We start from the raw sequence: 21,144 nt of genomic DNA on the forward strand, positions 1-21,144 counted from the left end.
TATGGGCCTGGATCTTTTGGGCTGGGGGAGGATTTGACAACTTTTCCTGTGGCAATTACAGTAAAAGGGATATCTGTCTGTCTGTCTGTCCGTCCGTCCGTCCGTCCGTCCATCCATCCATCCATCTAGTCATCCATCCATCTAGTCATCCATCCATCCATCCTTTGTTTGCCCATCTTCTCCTTCCTTCCTTCCTTCTTTTCTTCCTTCCTTCTTTTCTTCCTTCCTTCCTTCCTTCCTTCCTTTCTTCCTTCCTTCCTTCCCTTTCTTCTTTCCTTCCTTCCCTTTCTTCTTTTCTCTTCCTTCCTGCTGTTCTTCCATTCTTTTTTCTTCTTCTTTTTTTTTTTTTTAAGATGGGGTTTCATGTAGTACTGGCAGCATCAGCTCCATGTTGATGCCTGCTCTCTGGTTTCTGATAGCTCCTGTGTTCACCAGCTGAAGATGGTGGATGTTGTGTCTCCGCAGTCTTGCATGGCCCTCTAGTGGAAAGCATTCCCGAGCCTCTCCTCAGTCTGATTGAGAGACTGCTGTATGTTGATGTGATCAGGTCTACTTTATGCGATCTCCGTGTGCTTGTCTTTATATGCCTACAGCACAGACGAGCTTGTCTAGCAGATGCCAGCCTAGGCATTGGAGTGTGGGCACTCAGGTGGAAAAGAAAGCCATTAGCTTCTAAAATTCTGGCTCTCCTTAGATATTAACTCCTGTCTTCCTTTCCAGTACAATTAAAAGCAATTGTCAGTCACAAAAGTCCCTCCCTAATTTGCTGTAGTAATGTGGGCAACAGAGAAATCCCAACATTGACAGACGCTGTCAGAGTCTCACTAGAATTGCGGAGGAAGCAGGCAAGCTCACAGCTGTGAGTGAAACACCCAGGGCAAAGCTGTTTGTAAAAGGACCTGGCTGGACCACACTTCTAGCTACTCCATAAACACGAAGTACCCAGACAACTCCATGTCAGAGGATGGGGCCCGACTCCTTTTAACAGATTGTAGGGGCTTTAGGGACGGGCTAGAGCAAGTCTGTTGGGTACAGTGGGCACAGAACGTGAGGGAGGGCAGGTAGCATGCTGGGGGAGCATCTCTGTCTCTTTCCCCTCCTCCCCTTCCTCCTCCTCTCCTTCCTCTTCTTCCCTTCTGCTCTTCCTCTTGCCATTCTCTTCCTCCTCTTCCCTATCTTCTTTCTCCTTCCCTTCCTCCCCGTCCCCTTCCTCTTCCTCCTTCTTCTCTTTCTCCCCTCCTTCATCCTCCTCTCATTCACTTTCTCTTACAAGTGGCAGAAGAAGAAAGAGTTCTTCTGGTTTCTTTGACCACACATCCAGTAGTGCCCTTCAGCAGTCTGGGTCAGTTCACATCAGCGTTATGCCGGGCACTCCTGTGGCATAACAATGAATCATTGTATAGCGCAGGGCTCTGGATGGTAGGCACTGTCTCTGCTTTGTCGGGGGTCTTCCCTGCAACTCCACCAGGGACCCCTCCCACCTTAGCCTTGAGGCCAAGAAAAAGTCCAGTTGAAGGGCTCACAGTGGCCATTTCTGAGTCCTGGTGGCATCCTTCCTGGTAGTCTAGGAAGCTGGCTTTATTTCCACTGCAGTAGTGTTTCTTATGTAAGAAGGCTGGTATCTGGTGACTCAGGGTTTGAGGGCCCTGAGCCTGGGAACAGCACCCACACAGTCCCCTCCTCTGATGGCTGGCCTTCCTTCCACAGAGCAGCCTCTACAATGAGGATGGCCTGGGCATGGTGACCCTCAGCACCATCTACTGTACTATGATGCTGTCCTCCATGTTCCTCCCACCTGTCCTCATCAAGAAGTTTGGCTGCAAGTGGACCATGGTGGGCTCTATGTGCTGCTACATGACCTTCTCCCTGGCCAACTTCTACCCCAACTGGTGTGTGCGCCTTGTGCTCTCATGCAGATGGCTGTCCTCTGGGACTGAGTTAGAATATGTCCCTCTGAGCACCGTGACAGTATGATACCCTCTCAATCTTCCCTGTGTCCCCGCCAACTTCCTCCCATATGCCTGACCCCAGTGTTGGCCTCTTCTTGGGATTTCCCCCACCCCCTCACAACCCCCTGCCCTTGCCACATCCTCATGGCCTGAATGGTTAGGGAGTCTGATGTAGGTGATTCTCAGGGATTCAGCCAGCAAGGGATGGACATCCATCCCCTGTACCCTCAGCTTTTGAGTGTAGACCACATCGGCCTCTTTGGGCACACCCTGATCCCCCTCCATCCTGCTGGGCTTCTGTGTGGATGCACGCTGATCCCTTCCTCCATTCTGCTGGGTCTTTTTGCAGGTACACCTTGATCCCTACTTCCATCTTGCTGGGCCTGGGTGCAGCTCCTCTGTGGTCGGCCCAGTGTACCTGCATCACCATCATGGGAAATCTGCAAGCACAGAAAGAGGGGAAGCTGGCCAAGGATGTGGTGAACCAGTACTTTGGCCTCTTCTTTCTTATCTTCCAGTCCTCTGGAATGTGGGGCAACCTCATTTCCTCACTGGTGTTCAGCCAGACACCCAGTAAAGGTAAGCGTGGGGGCTGCATAGCCTTGGGAACCTTACTGTAGAGGCAGGTGATCCTACCCCTCTGTGGATAGTCAAGAGGCTAAGTCGCTGTCTTCTCCACAGGTACCCTGTGGAGGTTGGGGAACCCCTGGGGAAAGGGTGTCATGAGGAAACTGGGCACCCCCAAATCCTGCTAGTGTGATGTGGGTCTCTGGAGTTGCTGAGAATTTACGTGGCTTATTTCCCTATAAAACTGAGCCACAGGCCAGTGTTAAAACCACCTGACAGACTCCTTATCCCATGACTGGGAGAATGTTCCAGGGCTGCCTTCCCTCAACCCCACCCAGCAGGGACTCCAGGCTGGAGGACTTCCAGCCTTCTATTCTTGTGACCGAGCCTTCCGGAAGGGGCAGTCTAGGTGAGGATGGCCTCTCTCCCTTCATCCTGGCATGAGTCTGGCTCGGCCAGGCCACGTGCTGGCAGGAAGCTCGGAAGTCACTACCTTCCTCCCTCCATGGTGACAGTGTGTCTCAGGCAGGAACTACGCAGGGCAACACATGTGGTCACAGTCACTGCCACTCAGCCAAGATGCTGCAAAAACTGATGTCAAACCCAGCCTCTGTGTCACGGCAGGGGAAGGGCCATGGGCTGCTCCCTGAGTAGTGAGCTGATCAACCCCCCCCCGTTGGCATTGCCCAGAGACTAATCTATCCTATATGACAGTCCCTCACGCCTCGCAGATGTGCCCAGAGGCTGTCTCCTATGTGACTCTAGATCCGGCAAGGGACCAACACTAACGTCACAGTAACTTCAATTTACACGTGTGTGCGTGTTAGGTAGGTAGTCACCGCCAAACCAACCACTTCATTCCACATCTATTTACTTTTATTTTATGGGTAGGAGTGGTTTTTTTTCTTCATGCATGTATATGCACCATATGCAAGCAGGTTCCAGAGCGGGCACTAGATTCTCTAGAACTGGAGTTACATGCAGTTGCCTGCCAGCGTTGGGTGCTGGGAACCAAACCTGGGTCCTCTACACAAGCAGCCAGTGCTACCCGCTGGACCTTCTCTCCAGTCCTGCACTGGTTGTTTTGCTTTTTGTTTTTTTTGTTTTTTGTTTTTTTTTAACAAATAAAAGAACTAGCATTTGTTTTATGAAGCAGAAAAGACAAAGTCTCCTGCCCCAGGTGACTACCACCCTTTCACCGCCGATTTTGGCCTCAGATATACTACTTAGTTCCTAGGATTCTCACCTCATCTTGATTTCAACTTCACTAGTGGCCATCCCAGAGGATCAGCTCAAGTCCTGTGGAGCCAAAGACTGTCTGATGGACACAGAGGTCAGCAATAGCACCTACCACCCCTCCCACCATCTAACCTACACACTCCTGGGTATCTTCAACGGTACGTACAGATGCCCAACCTCTAACTGTGGTTCTCCAGCCCGTAAGTGAACTTTGTCCATGGAAAACCACGCTTACCTGGTCGAAGAGATGCCATGATCACGATGGTGGTTTTCTCAGGGTAGTGCTTGTTCATTGCACTTTGTCTCACCTCTGTGATTTCCCCAAATTAATTTGTGATAGTGGGGGACTACGTCTGTGCTTGCTTTAATAAATAAAGCAAAAAACCCCAGCCAGTTGTAGAACTGGGCCAATCTCAATGGCTGATCTCTAAAAGCAAACTCAGCGGCCAATGCTGCCCAACCAAGCTACCTGTGGCCATGCAATATGGGGGTGCACAGATCTAAAATGAGGGTGTGGGTAGAAAAGGGAGTAAAAGGGGGAGCCAGGGAGGTGTCTCAAGTAACTTCTGTCTTCCTGCCGTCCTTGGTCATCCTCAACCTAGACATTTGTTCATCAGAATCCTGTTTACATCCACCTGGTGATGGGGACAATGGGGTCACCAGGCTTGTGGTTTCTCAATATCTACCCCCATCCCCTTTCTGCAGTGGGGGACCAGACACTCATGGAAAGCTATAGTGATTGCCCTGTCCCCTTTCCCCCACTCCTAGACAGCCACAGAGAACCTGGGTGTACGAAATGGTGGTGCTCGTCAGCTGAAGTGGCAGGCTTTCTGGTCGGCAGGGTCAGGCAGTAGAGAAGTAAGGCTTTGAGCATCACGTGACCTCGCTGCCTCGCTCACTGTTGTCTTTGTAGTGGGGGGAAGGCCACAGGTAGCACTGGTGAATAACTGGAGTCATCAGTGCTGCTCAGTGGAACTTTATATGCCTGGAGAATTCTATCATCCAAGTAACCGGTCAATTGGCTTAGATAAGGAGACCACGACCCAGGCTGGGTGGAGACATTACCCTATTCTGATACCTGGAAATCTGCTATGAGTGTGCTACCATAAACAAATAAGACAGGACAAAGTGGGCAGTAATGCCCGAGTGCCCTCCCCCTGGGTTGATGGTCTGGGACTCTGGGGATTGCATTCACAATGAAGCGCTTGGAGTATGCCTTCAGAATACAGCATCTCAGTTCCATGACACCACTTCACGCCTCTGAAGGCTCAGGGCCACTTGGCATTGGATACACACACCTATGAGGATGTCACTTCTGAGTCCAAGCCCCTTTGAACTCACAGGCTCTCCCTGCTTCTTGTTAGAGACTGTGTCCTTTAGAACACCCCAAACTTGAAATATTTTGCAGCAGGGTAGGCCATGGAGAAGGAGCCACCCGCTCCTTCAGTGAGGAAAAGATACAAGTTTTCTACTGTTTTTCCACAGCCAACATTGGGATGGTTGGAAGGACAGAGTGCTTCCTGTACAGACACCTACCCTATCATGTAAACGGTCACTGTGATGCTATGGCTCCTCCCTTGAGGCATTGTGACTCTTCCACAGCGGGGCACAGCCCCAGGTCCCTGACAGGAGAGGCCCAGCCCTGTAGACCCTAATAAACACAGCTGATAGGTTGCACTCAGGTGACTCAGGAAGGGTGTTTAGTCAGGAGGGAAAGCCTTGAGGGGATCCGGACTTACTGGGTGTAAGTTTGTTAAAGAGGGGATTACTATGATAGGTGCTGAGACAGGTGGGCCACCTCTGCCAACATCTGTGAAGACAGCTGACTTCATCAAGCCCGCAGCTCAGCCAGGCTGGGCCACAGTTTCACAGAAATGAGCCTCTGAAAGGGAGGGACGGCAGGACCTAAGCTCACTGACTGAAGCTCACACCCAGAGTTTGGGCATTTCCATCCCGAGGGAACTACCCTTGTCAGAAAGTGGAATGGCAGTGCTCAGGAGATGTTACAAATGGCACCTCACATGGCTCGGGGACAGAGGGACCTCTGTGTTTGTCACAACACCCACATAAACCAGGGGATGGAGGGGACCGGAAAACTGCAGTGGGCTCATGGCAAAGACAGACTCAGCTACTCGCTGCGTTTTGGGATTAGAGATGTAAAGAATGTTCAGGGTGAAATAGTTTTCGGTTCTTATTTTCTTTTTTTCACAGATAACCCATTAATATGGTTCAAAGTACAAATGCATAGAGCACAATTAATAAAAACCCAGACACAGAAATTGGAGTCCAACCTGAAAGTCAGAAAAGCAAAACAGTCAGCCCCTAGCTCTTACTTCTATCTGTGTCCAAAATGACAATCCTGCCTCCAGGAATCTCAGAATGAGACTGTGTGTGTGAGCTGTCTCCTCCTGTCTTATAATCCTCTCTAGGGTTGGGATTTAAGCTGTGTGTTACCACTGCCTGTAAGGCTGACGAGTGGGGCTGTTTTACTCTCAGATCTTCAGGCAGGCTTTATTTATTAAAATACACTGCGTATCATCACAAATGCAGTCAAAGGTCCCAGGACCCGTGGAGCCCTCTGCCGATTGTCCCTCTAAGTCCACCCCCTCTAAGGCCTGTCTCTAAACAGCATGGGTCTGCTGGGGCCTTCAGGGTGTTTACTGCACAATAGATTTCTATGTCCCTCTTTGACTGACACATAGCTTTGTGCCTTGCTGTGTTTTCCTCTGGTCATCTGGCTTGGGGAATTTTTGTTTTTTATCATCTTTAAAAGCGTGTTGTTCCTCTGTAGGTGATGGCAATGCTAACCACCATGTGTGGCATTTCCATCCCAAGGGAACGACCCTTGGTAATGCTGACCCTGCTGCGTGTGGGTGTTGGAAATGCTGACGCACTGTGTGTGGGTTATGGTCATGCTGACCCACTGTGTGTGGGATATGGCCATGCTGACCCACCGTGTGTGGGTGATGGCCATGCTGACCCACTGTGTATGGGTGATGATCATGCTGATCCGCTGTGTGTGGAATATGACCACGCTGACCCACTGTGTGTGGGTGCTGGCAATGCTGACCCATTGTGTGTGGGTGTTGGCCATGCTGACCCACTGTGTGTGGGAGATGGCCATGCTGACCCACTGTGTGTGGGTGTTGGCAATGCTGACCCACCGTGGCGGACTTTAACTGAAAACTAGTCACAAGTTAATCGTAGCCCTAACACATATGTGGTCAAGTGCAGCTAGTCAGTGGAATATACATCTGATCCTCATAGACAAACCTGTCCGTGTGTCCTCGTAGGCAGCAGCATCCTGGCCATCCTGCTGGTGTCCGTGTTTCTGGAGTCTGTGGAAAACAGATTGGCTAGTGAAGGAGAGGCGAGGCCCAGATCGCCACCTCTCTGGTCCACTGTACTCTCGACCTTCACACTGTTTAAAGACAAGCGCTTGTGCCTCCTGATGTTCCTGCCACTGTACAGTGGGCTCCACCAAGGGTTTCTCTATGGAGAGTACACAAAGGTAGGAGAAAGGAGCCCAGGGCTCACACTGTGCACCTGCTCTCTACCTAAAGGAACCTGAGGGTGTCCGAGACCAGTGGCCCAGGGGCCCTGCAGTGGGATCAGCTGCTAAGTCTATGATTTGAGACACCCACCTCTGACTTCTCATCCGAAGGGAGAACTTCCTACCAGCTCGTGTCTTTCCGAGGAAGGACAAAACTGGGAGAAGGTAGCTGCTGCCAGCTGTGTGTAACACTCGTCCATTCTGCTAACGCGGGTTTCACCCTGTGTTCCCACTGCTGTTAAATAATAGAAGGTGTTAAGTCCTCGAGTCGCGTTGAAATCCCTTCCCTCACCAGCTTCCATACCGTGTAGTCCAGCCTAGAAACCTTGCGGCCTGCCAGCGCTGGCTCTTCCACTTATGAACTTTTCTGTGCTCACAGAAGTTCTTTCACGTGGGACAACACGGGCAGTAGGGACACAAAGTGGGCTAGTCTCTATTGGCTGAATAACAACTGCTGTCTTCTGTGGGAGGGCTGACCCCAGGATCTGTCTTTCTAAGGAATCCCAGAGCTGTGGAGGGAGGGAGCCATCTGTCCCAGAAGTCTTCTCCCTCCTGGGTGGGTGAGAGTCTTTCCCGGTACACTCTGGTTCATGGTGACCCGCAGGAGGCAGAGGCAGGAGTCAGGAGGCAGGGCATCCCTCATGCTACCTTTAAGCTCTGCCCCGTCCCCACACAAGGAACATTTCTACCTCACTCTCCAGCCAGGGGTGGTGCTCTTGAACAGCAGGCAGACAGCAGGCATTCAGCCTCACCTGAATTCCCATAAACTGCAGTCATCTCCCGACAAGTGTGCCTTGGGCAATATCTAGGTGTCCTGGATTCATCCAGTAGTACCACCATTTGGGGAAACGGGGAGCTGATGGTGGAGGAAATCAGTCTTGGGTCTTTATTAAAGAAGGTTAGAAAGGGACCACACATGGCAACCAAGGAGAGGGGTACCAGCCAGGAGGGTGGGATGGCCCAACCAGGAGGGTGGGATGGCTCAGGCTCTTAGCACTCAAGGGATGACTGATGGATGGCTGGGAGGACCCTAGGAGACCATGTCTTGGCAGCAGCTGAGGGGACATAAAGGACAGTGTCAGGTACGGCAGCCATGTGCTGTAGGCTGAGAGACTGAGGCTGTGGATGCAAGATGGGTCGGGGTGGCCTGGAATCACCCAAGGCCACCTTTGCTTGTCTACCTAGATCACCCCCTGGTCCTGATCCTGTTCATGGCCTTTCATGTCCACCTCACTGACTTCTCCATCGTCAGGTGACTCTCTGGAGTCACGCCTCTCATCCGTGTCCTGCATGTCCTCCTCTTCATCCTCCCTCTTCCTCTGCACCATTGGGCTCTGCAGCTGGCAGGACACACCCACAACACCTCAGCCCAGCACCTCAGCAATGTGCACGGGCCTCCTGTCCCATCAGACATCACGTCGTCCCAGCCCCAGCCAGCTATGCCAATGCAGCCAGCCTCCTTGTTCCAACCTTTCATCTAAGTGTCCTTGATTCTGCCAGTAATGGAGCCAAGTGTTGAGGCCGCCCAGTGGCCTCCCTAGCGGTCTATGGAGGTTGCATTTCCCTCACCTGTCCTTAGGCCTAATAGGAAACGATGGACATGTCAGTGTCTTTGTTAACGCTCTGTAAGATAGTGTCTACACCTAGGCAAAGAATGTGGGAAGGGGTTTGTCCAGATGTCTGTCCATTCTGGTCCAAAGCAGGCCCTCTTCCATATACCAGTGCTGCTCTCCCAGGCTGGGAGCTGCAGTTCCTCGACCACACCAGCGTGTCAGCTGTCACATGGTAGCTGCAGACTGGAACCACAGGGAGGCCTGTATGTGCCAGTAATGCAGCTCTGTGCTTCTTCCCAGTCTTACGCGACCTGTGCCCTGGGCATCCATTTCGTGGGCTATGTGATGATCTGCTTCTCGGCTGTCACCTCCCTGTGCTCCCTGCTGTATGGGAAGATCTCCAAGTACACGGGCAGGGCCGCGCTCTATGTGACGGGTAAGTAGTCACTCGGGTCAGCATATGCTCCGGGCCCATGTAAAGGGCACACACAGGGCAGGGAGTGTTGTGGACGAGCTTTAGAAAGGGAAACCCTGTAGGCAGCATGATTCCTCGCCTCCCATGATGCTGTTCTTGTGCCCCCTGCCACCCCCTGCCTTCCTCCAACAAGGGGAAGTGTAACCAGCCTTCATGGACTGCCAGCCCCAAAATTATGACACAGAGACTTCTTATTAATTCTGAATGCTCAACCTTAGCTTAGGCTTATTTCTAACTAGCTTTTTAACCTTAATTTAACTGGTTTCTATTCATCTACATTTTGCCATGGGCCTTTTTACCTGTCTTTCATTCTGTATGTTCTACTTTCCTGCTTTCTCTGTGTCTGTCTGTCTGTCTGGCCAGGTCCCCTTTTCTCTTTGCCCACCAATCCCATCTGTCCCTCTTCAGACTAGCTATTGGCCCTTGAGCTTTTTATTAGACCAATCAGGGGCCTTAGGCAGGCAAGGAAAATCAGGAACACTCTTTACATAGTTAAAGAATTATTCTACAGCATAAACAAATGCAGCCCATCTTTACCCAGTTAAACAAATACTATATCGCACAACAAGGAAGTACTTGTTTCTGCCTCACAGAGATCTGTCACAGAAGTTGTGCCCCAAGGAACAAGCCCAGAGATCACTGCAGGGTTCTCCAGGGCTCTCTCTTCACCCACAAACTGTTTAGAAGCCTAGCTCACACTTAGGGAGACAACTTGTGGGTCCCCCAGCCACACAGCAGGGGCTGGGGTTCCACAGTTCAGAGTCCTGATAAGATTATGGGTTCTGTGGGTCCTCATGGTCCAGAGGGTCCCCTGTTAGAGTCAGTCACGCACTTACACACCTGTGCTTCCTCTGCTCACACACCTGTGTTTCCTCTGCTCACACACCTGTGCTTCCTCTGCTCACACACCTGTGCTTCCTCTGCTCACACACCTGTGTTTCCTCTGCTCACACACCTGTGCTTCCTCTGCTCACACACCCGTGCTTCCTCTGCTCACACACCCGTGCTTCCTCTTCTCACACACCCGTGCTTCCTCTGCTCACACACCCGTGCTTCCTCTGCTCACACACCCGTGCTTTCTCTGCTCACACACCCATGCTTTCTCTGCTCACACACCTGCGCTCACATCTCTGCCCACACATCCGTGCTTTCTCTGTACCATCCTGTTTCTATGCGCTGTATGAAAGCATTAGAAAATGTGCAAGCACAATGGTACGGATGACCACCTGAGGTCCCAGCCATCTCAAGCAGAGGGGACAGCCACCCACTGTCCTGTCTTGTGTCCTCTGACAGGTGCTACCATACACCTCGTTTGCATTATCATCCTCCTTCTGTGGCGCCCCAACCCGGCCCAGCTGCCTGTCTTCTTCATCCTCTCTGGCCTGTGGGGAATGGCAGATGCCGTCTGGCAGACACAGAACAATGGTGAGTGCCCAGCACAGGCTCACGGTGCCTCAGTTTCCCTCAGTAAGCTCTCTTGAGGGTAGCAAGGCCAGAAGGCCATCACTAAGGTGGAAATCAAGGTCTCTGTGTGTGTCTAGTTGAAGCCCCCAGTAGAAGGCAACTCTGGGGACAAGGGAAGTGAGAAAGAGAAAGACAGGTCTCAAAAACTGTGTTCTCAAGTCTGGACACACATGATGCAGATGGAGGGGCGGGTCAGACCAGGGGCTCCACACAGCATGGGGTGCCCTAGAGTACTCACAGGTGTGCACAGACGAGGAGCCAGAGGAAAAGATGGCAGGGAGGAACTATAGAGCATCCAGATAGGGACGCAGGATGCTAGCACATATGTCACCCTGTATCCTGTTTCCTTGAGGCCATATGGAGGTAAGATGGAGACAGGGATACAGAGGAGGAAGATGACTGTGGGCAGGTTAAAGCTCCTGATGACAGTCAGGATCAGAAATGGAGGTGAGAAAGTCCTATAGACACCCGCAGAGCCAGAGATGGGGAACGTGACCCCTTGACCTTGGAGAACTGACTAGCGGTAGAAAGTTGGGATAACTATGAAGAAGCCATGGTAGAAGCCACCTGGAAGAGACCTTTCCCCAGTTAGAGTGTGCGGTCAGGAGGTGAGCAAGACCAGCAAGGCAAGGGCATGACTGGACAGGAGGGCGGCTCGGCTCCAGAATGCTGTCTCACAAGGCCCAGGGGCTGCACAAGGAGGCTCCGAGAGAATCAGTAGGAGGGTCAGTGGTGTGACAAAGGGTTATAGGAACCAGAGTGCTTGTACTGGATATGCTGGAAGCTCTCGCTTCTACCCTGGAGCATCAGCTCAGAGGACTTCAAGGGAGGGCACTAGGCGAGAAGGCTACGGAATGTCGTGTGGATGACAGCGGCACAGGACAGGTGACAGGGTGTGTATTCGGGTGATGGTCATAAATGACATAATGAGGCCAGGGTCAGAACCCTCACCCCTAAGTGCCTAGCGGCCTGGATTGTGCCTAAGGGGCAGGAAAGGAAGGGCTCTGTGTCTGGAATCTGAAAGGTCTTGATGAGAGGCCTGAGGGAGCCCTGAGATGCATATGGTTCATAAGTTACCCCTTCCCCAGCACACTCAGGACACAGTCAGGCTTAGACACTGGCAACAGCTTGAAGTCAGGCTTGCCAGGGATGGGAGGCCCAGCCACTCTTTCTGAATCTGTAGCATGTGGCTGCAGACAGTGGAACCACAGCCTCCAGAGTTCATCCTTGCTGTTTACAAGAGCTGGGGGAAATGCCTTAGAGAAATCTAAAACAGCTGGATCCAGAGGGTCTAACTGACTCCATAGTACGGTTGGCTTTAGTGGAGACTGAACCAAATGGCCAGTGTGTGCTCGGCTGGAGCTTTCATCTAGTTTTTTGTTTGTTTTTGACCAAAGTCAGACTTTCCATGGGCTGGGACATACTCCTGTTCTTAGGAATATATGGGTTCAGTATGTGTGTGTGTGTGTGATCAGAAACTCACTTTAGCTCTTCTCAGAAGTCTAGAATTATAAGCCAGTGACATGGCAGATCACCTGGTGACGTTAGTTTATCCAGTCAGCACCAGAGAGAAGTCGCATCAAACCCCACACAGGCCTAAGAGTTCGCTGAAACACATGTGGACCCCATCCTCTGTGTGCGGACGACCTTCTGAACTCACTGAATTTTCAAAGCATTTACCAAAGCACAGAAAGCAGCTGGATAGACAGCCTGCTCTATCCCGCACTCTAGCACAGTAAAAACATTCTGCTTTCTTTCTCTCTGAAATATATGGATAATCACTTTACTTCCCCCTTTCTTTATATGGAGAGAAAACACCCGGAAAAGCAAATTTGTTAAACTATGCAAATTACCTAGGACCCAATATATATGTATATTATGAGCACTCAAGTTCGGTTAGTGTCTTGGACAATGACTCGGTTGAATAAGGGATGCTAATTTAAAATCACATAATTTCAATCCTTTTGTACAGGTAAGAGTGTTTGTTGTTAAAGATGTTTGTTGTTAAAAGACAAACCAGTTTCTTCAAAAGTGTGCACTTGCAGCCACCCCAGTGAGGAGTGTTGTTTTGTGCTGAGTTCCTGTAGCTGGCTCCGCCCAGCTTCCCACAGCACAACATGCCCACACAGCATCCAGATGGTTGCCTGTCCCTCTTCCATGTGGCGAACTGCATGCAGTTTTGGTCACATCTCAAGAACAGTATCATGTGGGGCAGGGGAGACGGCACAGTGGGCCAGAACACTTGCTCCATGAACAACTTGATGAACCAAGACATTTAGATCTCCAGGCTGGAGCCTGTGACCCCAGCACTGGGAAAGGGGAATTGAGACAGGAGAATTGCTGAGACTTGCTGGCCAGGCAGTCTAGCAAGGAAACCGAAAGGTCACGTTCTAGTGAGAGACCCTGTCTTAGGGAGTGAGACGAGAGTGACTGAGCAGGATGCCCAGAGTCCTCCTCTGGCCTCTGATTGCACACACATGCACATGTACACACAAAGGACAGACATGATGGTATGTTCTCTTCTTATTCATAGACATGAGTGAGTCCCCCCCACCCCCAACTGAGCCACCAGTTTTTAAACCCTTCAGTTTAGTATTGTTGCCGGACTCAACACCAGGTCCTCTTGCGAGCCTGGGTGCCCCAGGGCTTGGGGGCTTCTGCAGCTTCCCAGTAAATCTGCGCTTATCTGTTCATCCAGTCTGACGACTGAGGGAGGATGGGTGCCGTTGCTATAGCAACCCTCACATGCCACTGCACTGCATGTGAGACATAGAATGTTCATCTAAAAATACACTCCGCCCCCTTGGCTGCTGAAGGGGCTAATTTTCAAGTTCACAAGAGCCCGGAGTCTGACTTCTTAGTGCCCATTTGTCTTCCCAACAGATGAGACGCCTGTCAGTTCACTCAACATCCCCTCACCTAACGACTAGAATCAGGGTCTCGGTCACTTTAACCTTGAGTGCCCTGAACGGCTGAGGCAGCCAGGTCAGGCTGCTGCTGAGAACAAAACAGTAATTAATTCACAATAGCCTTATGTTTACAGACAAGCTGTAGAGACAGTATCAAGTCTGCATAGAGCCAGGGTCCAGCCCCCAATATTCACCTTTCATAACCAGGGGAAGCTGGCTCCTATCAGGACATGGCTGCTATCAGAACATGGGTTCCCTGTGGCTCACAAAGGGTAGATGCCCTGGAATTTCCCCAGTTTACCATAAACCTCCATTTCCTGCTCTGAGATCCTGTGTTGGGTGATGCCCTGCACTTGGCATTCATGTCTGTGTAGTTAACACTGGGGTAGTCACCTCCTTGCCATGCCCCTCATCCATCTGGGTACCACTGCATGAATGCTTATTTTCTCACGGACTTTCCCTTCACTTGTCTGTCCAGATATTACCACTGTGGACAAATGGACAGACATGTTTCCTCCCGTCTCTGTCTAGTCATAGCTGATATGAACATTTCTCCCTCAGGGCTGGTTTGATTAGCAGGCATTCCTGAAGAGACGGTGGTTGCTCTGCCCAGATCCTCGAGACTTCTGTAAAGGCAGTTCAGGCTATGCATCCAAAACCCTTAGCTTCTCAGTTGTCTGGGACGCAGCTTCTGGTGGAGCTGTGTTCACAGAGAGGAAGGGACAGGGCCACTTCTGCTGGTCCAGTTGCCAGATGGATCAGTTTCAGTCTCCATAGTTATCAGTTCTAGACTTCTGACTCTCCTGCCCTGGGGCCCTCCATCTAGTATGTCTCTACACTGGGTCCTCCATCCTAGGATCCTTCCATGTTGGGCCTTTCTACCCAAGATATTTCATTCTGGGGACCCCATCCTGTGTCATGGCATTCTTTATCCTGGGTCCTCCGTCTTAGGGTTCTCCCTTCTGGCCATTATGGGAAGCCAAGCAGGATTTCTAGGGGCAGTGCTGCTAGGATTGAGACATTATGCTGGCCCCTGTCACCTGGCAGGACGCGCCCAGGGTCCCATGGCTGCTACATCACTATGAAGTCTATATACAGATGCAAAGGTCCCTTTAAGAGACAAGCTCCACCTTCTCTCTCTCTCTCTCTCTCTCTCTCTCTCTCTCTCTCTCTCTCTCTCTCTCTCTCCCATTTCTCTGAGGAGGTAGGTCACTGTCTCTCTGTCTCTATCTCTCCTTTCCTTCCCCAATAAACTTCCTTCCAGTGTAAGCTCTGTCTAAAGGCATCTTTGTTCCCTGCCACGGAATCCATGGTCCCACGTCCGGCTGGCATGTCGTTCCACATGCAGGGGCTGAGGGCGGTCTTGGTGAAGAGGGAGTTGTGTGAGTAGGAGCTGGCACAGCCACCTGGGGTATGGACAGACCATAGCAAGTCACCAGGGCCTGCCATTTCCTCATCGATCCCCTCCCCGATGCACCTGCCACTCAGCCATGTTATGCAGTGGGATTCTTGCAGATCTCATCCAGATCTATCAAAAATGCCCTGTCCAACACAGGAAGCAAAAGTAACTTCATTCAGAAGCGGAAAAGTATCGGGCTGTGCGAGTTTTGAGTTTGCTGTAACCAATAAAAATTACCATAGGCTGTGGAGTACAATAACATGGCTTCTCTCACTGTTCCCTCTGCCAGACCCCTGCTCGGAGGTCTCAGGAGTGCACACATACACACATGTACAGAGGTGCTGTGTGACAATTTAAAATGGGAAATAAGAGACTGCTGAAGACATTGAAAAGGTAAAAGTCATACTAGGTGTGATGGTGCACACCTTCAATCCTAGCACTCGGGAGGCAGAGGAGGGAGATGTCTGTGAGTTCAAGGCCAGCCTGGTCTAAAAAGCAAGTTTCATGACAGTCAAGGCTGCAGAGAAGAACCCTGTCTCAAAAGACAAAAATTAATCACACACCTTTAATCCCAGCACTTGGGAGGCAGAGGCAGGCAGAACTCTGTGAGTTTGAGGCCAGCCTGGTCTAGAGTGAGTTCCAGGACAGCCAGGATTGTTTTGCTGAGTAACCCTGTCTCATAATAATAATAATAATAATAATAATAATAATAATAATAATAGTAATAATAATCGTCACAGAACTAGTAATAAAGGCTTAGGAACTTTCAAGTGGCACTGACTTTGCTTCTAAACACTGGGCAGTGGGCATCACCTGCGAGGCTACTACTGTCAAGTGTTGGAGGCACACCCTTGAAAAGACAAATATGGGTTCCTGTGAATATAACTCATTACCCTTTGGTCCTGGGGACAGGTAAGGAATTCCACCTGGTCTTACACTGTGAGAGTGAAAGAAACTCCATTTATGCCAGGCATCCATCCTGGAACCCACCAGCCATTTGTCTCCGACTCCAGCCCCTGGAAGATAAGTTCCCAGTAACCCTGACTCAGTGACCGCCACCCAAAACTGTATAGCCATGACCATCTACTTGCTATAAGACTAACTGCTTTTTTGCTTCTGTAACTTGCTTATGCAGACACCCAAGGATTGTTCTGAGTTACCTTACCTCCTTCACTTGGCAGATCAAACTGGTTTTTGCTGGCTTGCATAGATATGGAGGTCGTCTAGTGCCTTTCCTTTCCTCCCTTAGCTCTCCTTCCCACAGCAGTCTCAAATTTGGCGCACAGATGGCTTACCCTGCCAGAAGCTAATCAATAAATCTTTCAACTATTGTTGGGTTGTGTCTATGGTCTTTTCCACAGGGTGGCAAACTCCACAAAAACACACACTGAACTCTTTCTTTATCCTTAGAGGAGGCCAGCTCCCTCTGGCAGCGACTCCTCTGTGTCTCCATATTCCCTCTCCTGTGCTGCCCACTGCTGGAGGCCCTCACCTAACTGTCAGCATAATTATGTGCTAGTTTGTTTTTAAGAAAAGTCCAGATTTTTTTCAAGAAAGCTGGCAGTGCCAAAGTCTCTCTATCAGGATTAATTTAATGGACCGTGTTGTGTGTCTCTGTGTTTATTGGTGGTATATGTGTATACATGTGTTTTGTGTATGTATGTGATATCTGTGTATGAATGCACACGTGTGCATGTGGAGGCCAGAGGTCAACACTGTCTTAGTCACTCTCTATCTTAATATTTGAGACAGAGTTTCAAAAATTCAGCTGGGTGAGCTGGCTAGCAAGCCCCAGAAATCCTCCCTTCTGTCTCCCAGGACTAGGATTATAGGGCAGTGCCTGGCATTTCCTGCGGATACTGGGAGCCTGCACTCACAACTCTCACACAGGCCCCGAGTCCTGTTTGGCGTCTTATACAACCTTTTCACTCTCGTCTCCCCTCCACAGCTCTGTACGGCGTCCTGTTTGAGAAGAAAAAAGAAGCTGCCTTTGCGAATTACCGCCTTGGGGAAGCCTTGGGGTTTGTCATCGCCTTTGGGTACAGCTCGTTCCTGTGTGTGAGGACAAAGCTCTATATTCTCTTGGGCATCTTGAGCCTGACCATCACGGCTTACGGGATTGTTGAGTACCTGGAATCCAGGGCTGCTGGCAAGGCCCCTCCTGCAGGAGAGAAAAGTGAGGCAGGAAAAGAAGAAATGAAGACAGAGATATGAGTTCAGCTGAGCCATGGCCGAAACTTCAGCCCGGGTTGGCAGAGGAGGTCTGTATGGCGGCACTCAGTAGGTAGACACCCGCAAACTGTTTCAGCAATATCTGGACATTCTGGAGAGTATTTTTTTATGGATTTTTCTCAACTTGACAAATTTCCAGTCCATTTTTCTACTCGCAGAGATCAAGGGTATATATGCAACGGGCTGGGAACATAGCGTAGTGCTGGGGTGCTTGCTCAGCACGCGAAAGGAAGTTCAGTCCCCACTTCCACAAAAAGAAGGCAACATCTATGTACAGGGGCAGAGGAGATGGCTCTGTCCATACAGTACTTTCCAGGCCAAGCATGCAGACACCAGCTTGAACCCCGACACACATTATAAAACAAAGGCAGGGATTGGTACTGGCAATGCGTACTTGCCATTGTGTGTTCTCGCACTGGGGAGGCAGAGGTAGAGAGGTCCATGGAGTTCATTGGCTCTTCAGGCTAACCAGACTCATGAGCTCCAGGTCCAGTGAAAACCTTACTGAGGTTAACCGAAACTGGGGTCACCTAATGTCAACCTCTGGCCTATATATACCATACACACACACACACAAACACCACATCACATATACACACATGGGCACCAAACACACATACACACATCACATATACACACACTGGCACCAAACATACACACAAACATACACACACACCACACAGACAGACACACACTACATGAAAGTATCTGTTATAGATATTAAATGAAACATCAAAAATTTCCAGAGTACGTTTACCTTAGTTTTTGCTGTTGTGTTTAATAGTTGGAAGAACCGTACTTTTACAAACACCATAATTTTACAAATGGGTGAACATCTAATGCCACAGATTTTACAAATGGACACAAAAGCCAACGGAACAAAGCTCACAGGGGTTAGCCACTCTGCAGCGCGTGCCTCTTGAAATTTCCTGGGGGCTTCTCTTAATAAAAATAGTTTATGCCTCTGCTTCCTGCCTAAATATGTGTTCTAAACACTCACATGTATCTTTCTCTCTATCACACACACACACACTCACACACCATGTGCACACACGCATGAGCACGCATGTGCACACATGCACACACATGCGGGCTTGCCATGGCAGGAGGCCATTGGAAGGATTTTAAACAGGATGCTTGATGTTCAGTTATCACCGTCATGAAGTCAAACATAACTCATGCAGAGAGCCTGCCAGGCGCTCATGCTATGGTCATGGTGGAGTCAGACACAGCATGTGTGTTACCTGTGGGCACGTGTAGTCCTCTAGTCGCCATCCGCGTTCATCATCCCGGTGGCCTCTTTCCATTCTTCCTCCTCTTTTTTTTTTTTTTTTTTTTTTTAAAAGTCTTTTCTTATTTATTTATTTATTTATTATGTATACAGTATTCTCAGTACTCTGCCTGCAAGTCAGAAGAGAGCACAGATCTCATTACAGATGGTTGTGAGCCACCATGTGGTTGACTGGGAATTGAACTCATGACCTTTGGAAGAGCAGGCGGTGCTCTTAACCACTGAGCCATTCTTCCTCCTCTTGAACAGCTCTATTGGGCAGAGTGGCCATTTTCCACCCACACTTTTTTCTCTGAGTCCTTAGAATTCTGAGTCCCCACACCATTGCCAAGACTCCTGTGTGGTTTTGACATGTCTTTCTTCTTCTCTCTTTATCACCACATGGGATTTTGGCCATTTCTGAAGAAGTCAAACTTACGTAGAAGGCATTCAACAGGGGGCAATGGACACTTGGCATTCCTTCCAGCTTGGAGGTTTAGGATTTTGTAGACAAGTCTTGCATGTGAACAGGTGTGAGGTGAGCTTGATTCAGATCTATCCGTGAGAACTCTAGTACTGAGAGGAGAGTAGAAAATGCATGTATGTAAACCCGAGGAGACCACAGAACATAGATTTGAATAATAAAGTCCTCTGATAATGGGTCTGAAATGGAGTCGCAAGTAGTGCTAATTTTATTTTATTTTTTAGGGGAGCCTGGGAGGAAGTAACACAGACATCACCTAGTGCACTGGCTGACATATCACACAGATATCTCAGCTGTGTGGGTGGGCTAGCCTGGTTTAAGAGGGTGGATTGTCCATATATCACAGAACACAGTATTCCTCACAGAGTAAACTTTCTGTCTTCTTCCAATGAGCTCTCCTCATCTCCAGCGAGCACCCTGACAGGTCACCAGGGACAAAGGAGCTGCAAAGACTTGCCTGCACTACACAGAAGTGTACTATAGCCAAAGGTGCTTCATGCATGCACAATCTCCAGCCCCTGAGTCACCGAGTGACATTCTGAGAATGGCATCCTTAAGAGAAGCAAGTTTGGGAGCATTGACAGTGCACACGGAGACACGGATCTCACACTCTGCTGATGAGAACCGCAGTGTCTGCTGTTCTTGCTTTGGAAAGCTTTCCTGTCTAGGGCCCCTCATATCTCTCTCTCTCTCTCTCTCTCTCTCTCTCTCTCTTCTCCTTCCTCCTCCCCACCATCTCCTACCCTGCCCTCTCCGGGCCCAGTTTCATAGGCAGTGGCCCCTCTGAGACATAAGCCTGCTTGCTCTTAGTCTGTCTTTAGTGCAGGGAATTAAAACAGGATCACATGTCACACAGGACTGTAATCACAGGAGGCTCATTCCTTCACGTGACATGGGTTTAATTAGCATTGTCTTAGACTCAGCCCGGAAAGCAGGGACAAAACCAGATTCCACTCTGGAGAAATTTCTCTTTTACACAGACAGTGTGAAATGAGTCAGAGGGCAACTGAGGCCACTAAGCAGTGGGGCAGGGAAGACAAGAAGGGTCAGCACCAGGGTAAGAGACAGAAGGTCAGGAAGACCCTGAGGGATGGTGTTTACGAGTGCAGTGCCTACCCTAAGGGGTCAAGGTAAGTGGTCAGGTTTGGATTGTACTTTCTAGGTAGAGTCTGCAGGATATGGTGATGAGAGAAAAAACCAAAAAGACCCCAGAAGGTTGACCTATTAAGAAATAGACCTGTCCCTTCCTTACCTGGAGAGTGTCTGACTCATGGGTAAGACACCAGCGTCCGGGCACAGGGTGTGTCAATTCTTTTTTATCTTATTTTTTTTTTATTTTTTGAGTTTTATTTATTTATTTATTAAAAATTTCCACCTCCTCACCTCCTCCTATTTTACCCCTTTCCCCCACTCCCACTCCCCCTCCCTATCCAGTCCTATGAGCAGTCAGGGTTCCCTGCCCTGTGGGAAGTCCAAGGTCCTCCCCGCTCCATTCAGGTCTAGGAAGGTGAGCATCCAAACAGACTAGGTTCCCACAAAGCCAGTCCATGCAGTAGAATCAAAACCCAGTGCCATTATCATTGACTTCTCAGTCAGCCCTCGTTGTCAGTCACATTCAGAGAGTCCAGTTTGATCACATGCTCCATCAGTCCTAGTCCAGCTGGCCTTGGTGAGTTCCCATTAGATCAGTCCCACCATCTACGTGGGTGGACGCACCCCTCGCGGTCCTGACTTCCTTGCTCATGTTCTCCCTCCTTCTGGGTGTGTCACTTCTTTTTTTTTTTTTTTTTTTTTTTTTCCTTTTTCGAGACAGGGTTTCTCTGTGGTTTTGGAGCCTGTCCTGGAACTAGCTCTTGTAGACCAGGCTGGTCTGGAACTCACAGAGATCCACCTGCCTCTGCCTCCCAAGTGCTGGGATTAAAGGTGTGTGCCACCACCGCCCAGCCGGTGTGTCACTTCTTATATGCTGCTGACACTCTGTATTGTTTTTTATTTTTTGCCTGGACATTAGCGATAGAGAGTGAGGCTGGAATTCACAGGAGAGATGACT

The 21,144-nt window shown here is 49.9% G+C and overlaps 1 protein-coding gene across 1 annotated transcript in view; it reads left to right on the forward strand.

Annotated features, from left to right (window-relative positions):
- The window catches only part of Unc93a (unc-93 homolog A), a 31,202-nt gene extending 12,646 nt beyond the window's left edge, over positions 1-18,556 (forward strand). Inside the window, exons 4-10 of the mRNA XM_057762394.1 lie at positions 1,708-1,889; positions 2,299-2,528; positions 3,788-3,913; positions 7,049-7,266; positions 9,162-9,297; positions 10,630-10,761; positions 17,057-18,556. Of these exons, the coding sequence (XP_057618377.1) occupies positions 1,708-1,889; positions 2,299-2,528; positions 3,788-3,913; positions 7,049-7,266; positions 9,162-9,297; positions 10,630-10,761; positions 17,057-17,322 (1,290 nt within the window). The 3' untranslated portion in view covers positions 17,323-18,556. The remainder of the gene's footprint in view (positions 1-1,707; positions 1,890-2,298; positions 2,529-3,787; positions 3,914-7,048; positions 7,267-9,161; positions 9,298-10,629; positions 10,762-17,056) is intronic.
- The last annotated feature ends 2,588 nt before the right edge of the window (positions 18,557-21,144 follow it).

Source organism: Chionomys nivalis, chromosome 2 (assembly GCF_950005125.1).
Source record: "Chionomys nivalis chromosome 2, mChiNiv1.1, whole genome shotgun sequence".
Taxonomy (NCBI): domain Eukaryota; kingdom Metazoa; phylum Chordata; class Mammalia; order Rodentia; family Cricetidae; genus Chionomys; species Chionomys nivalis.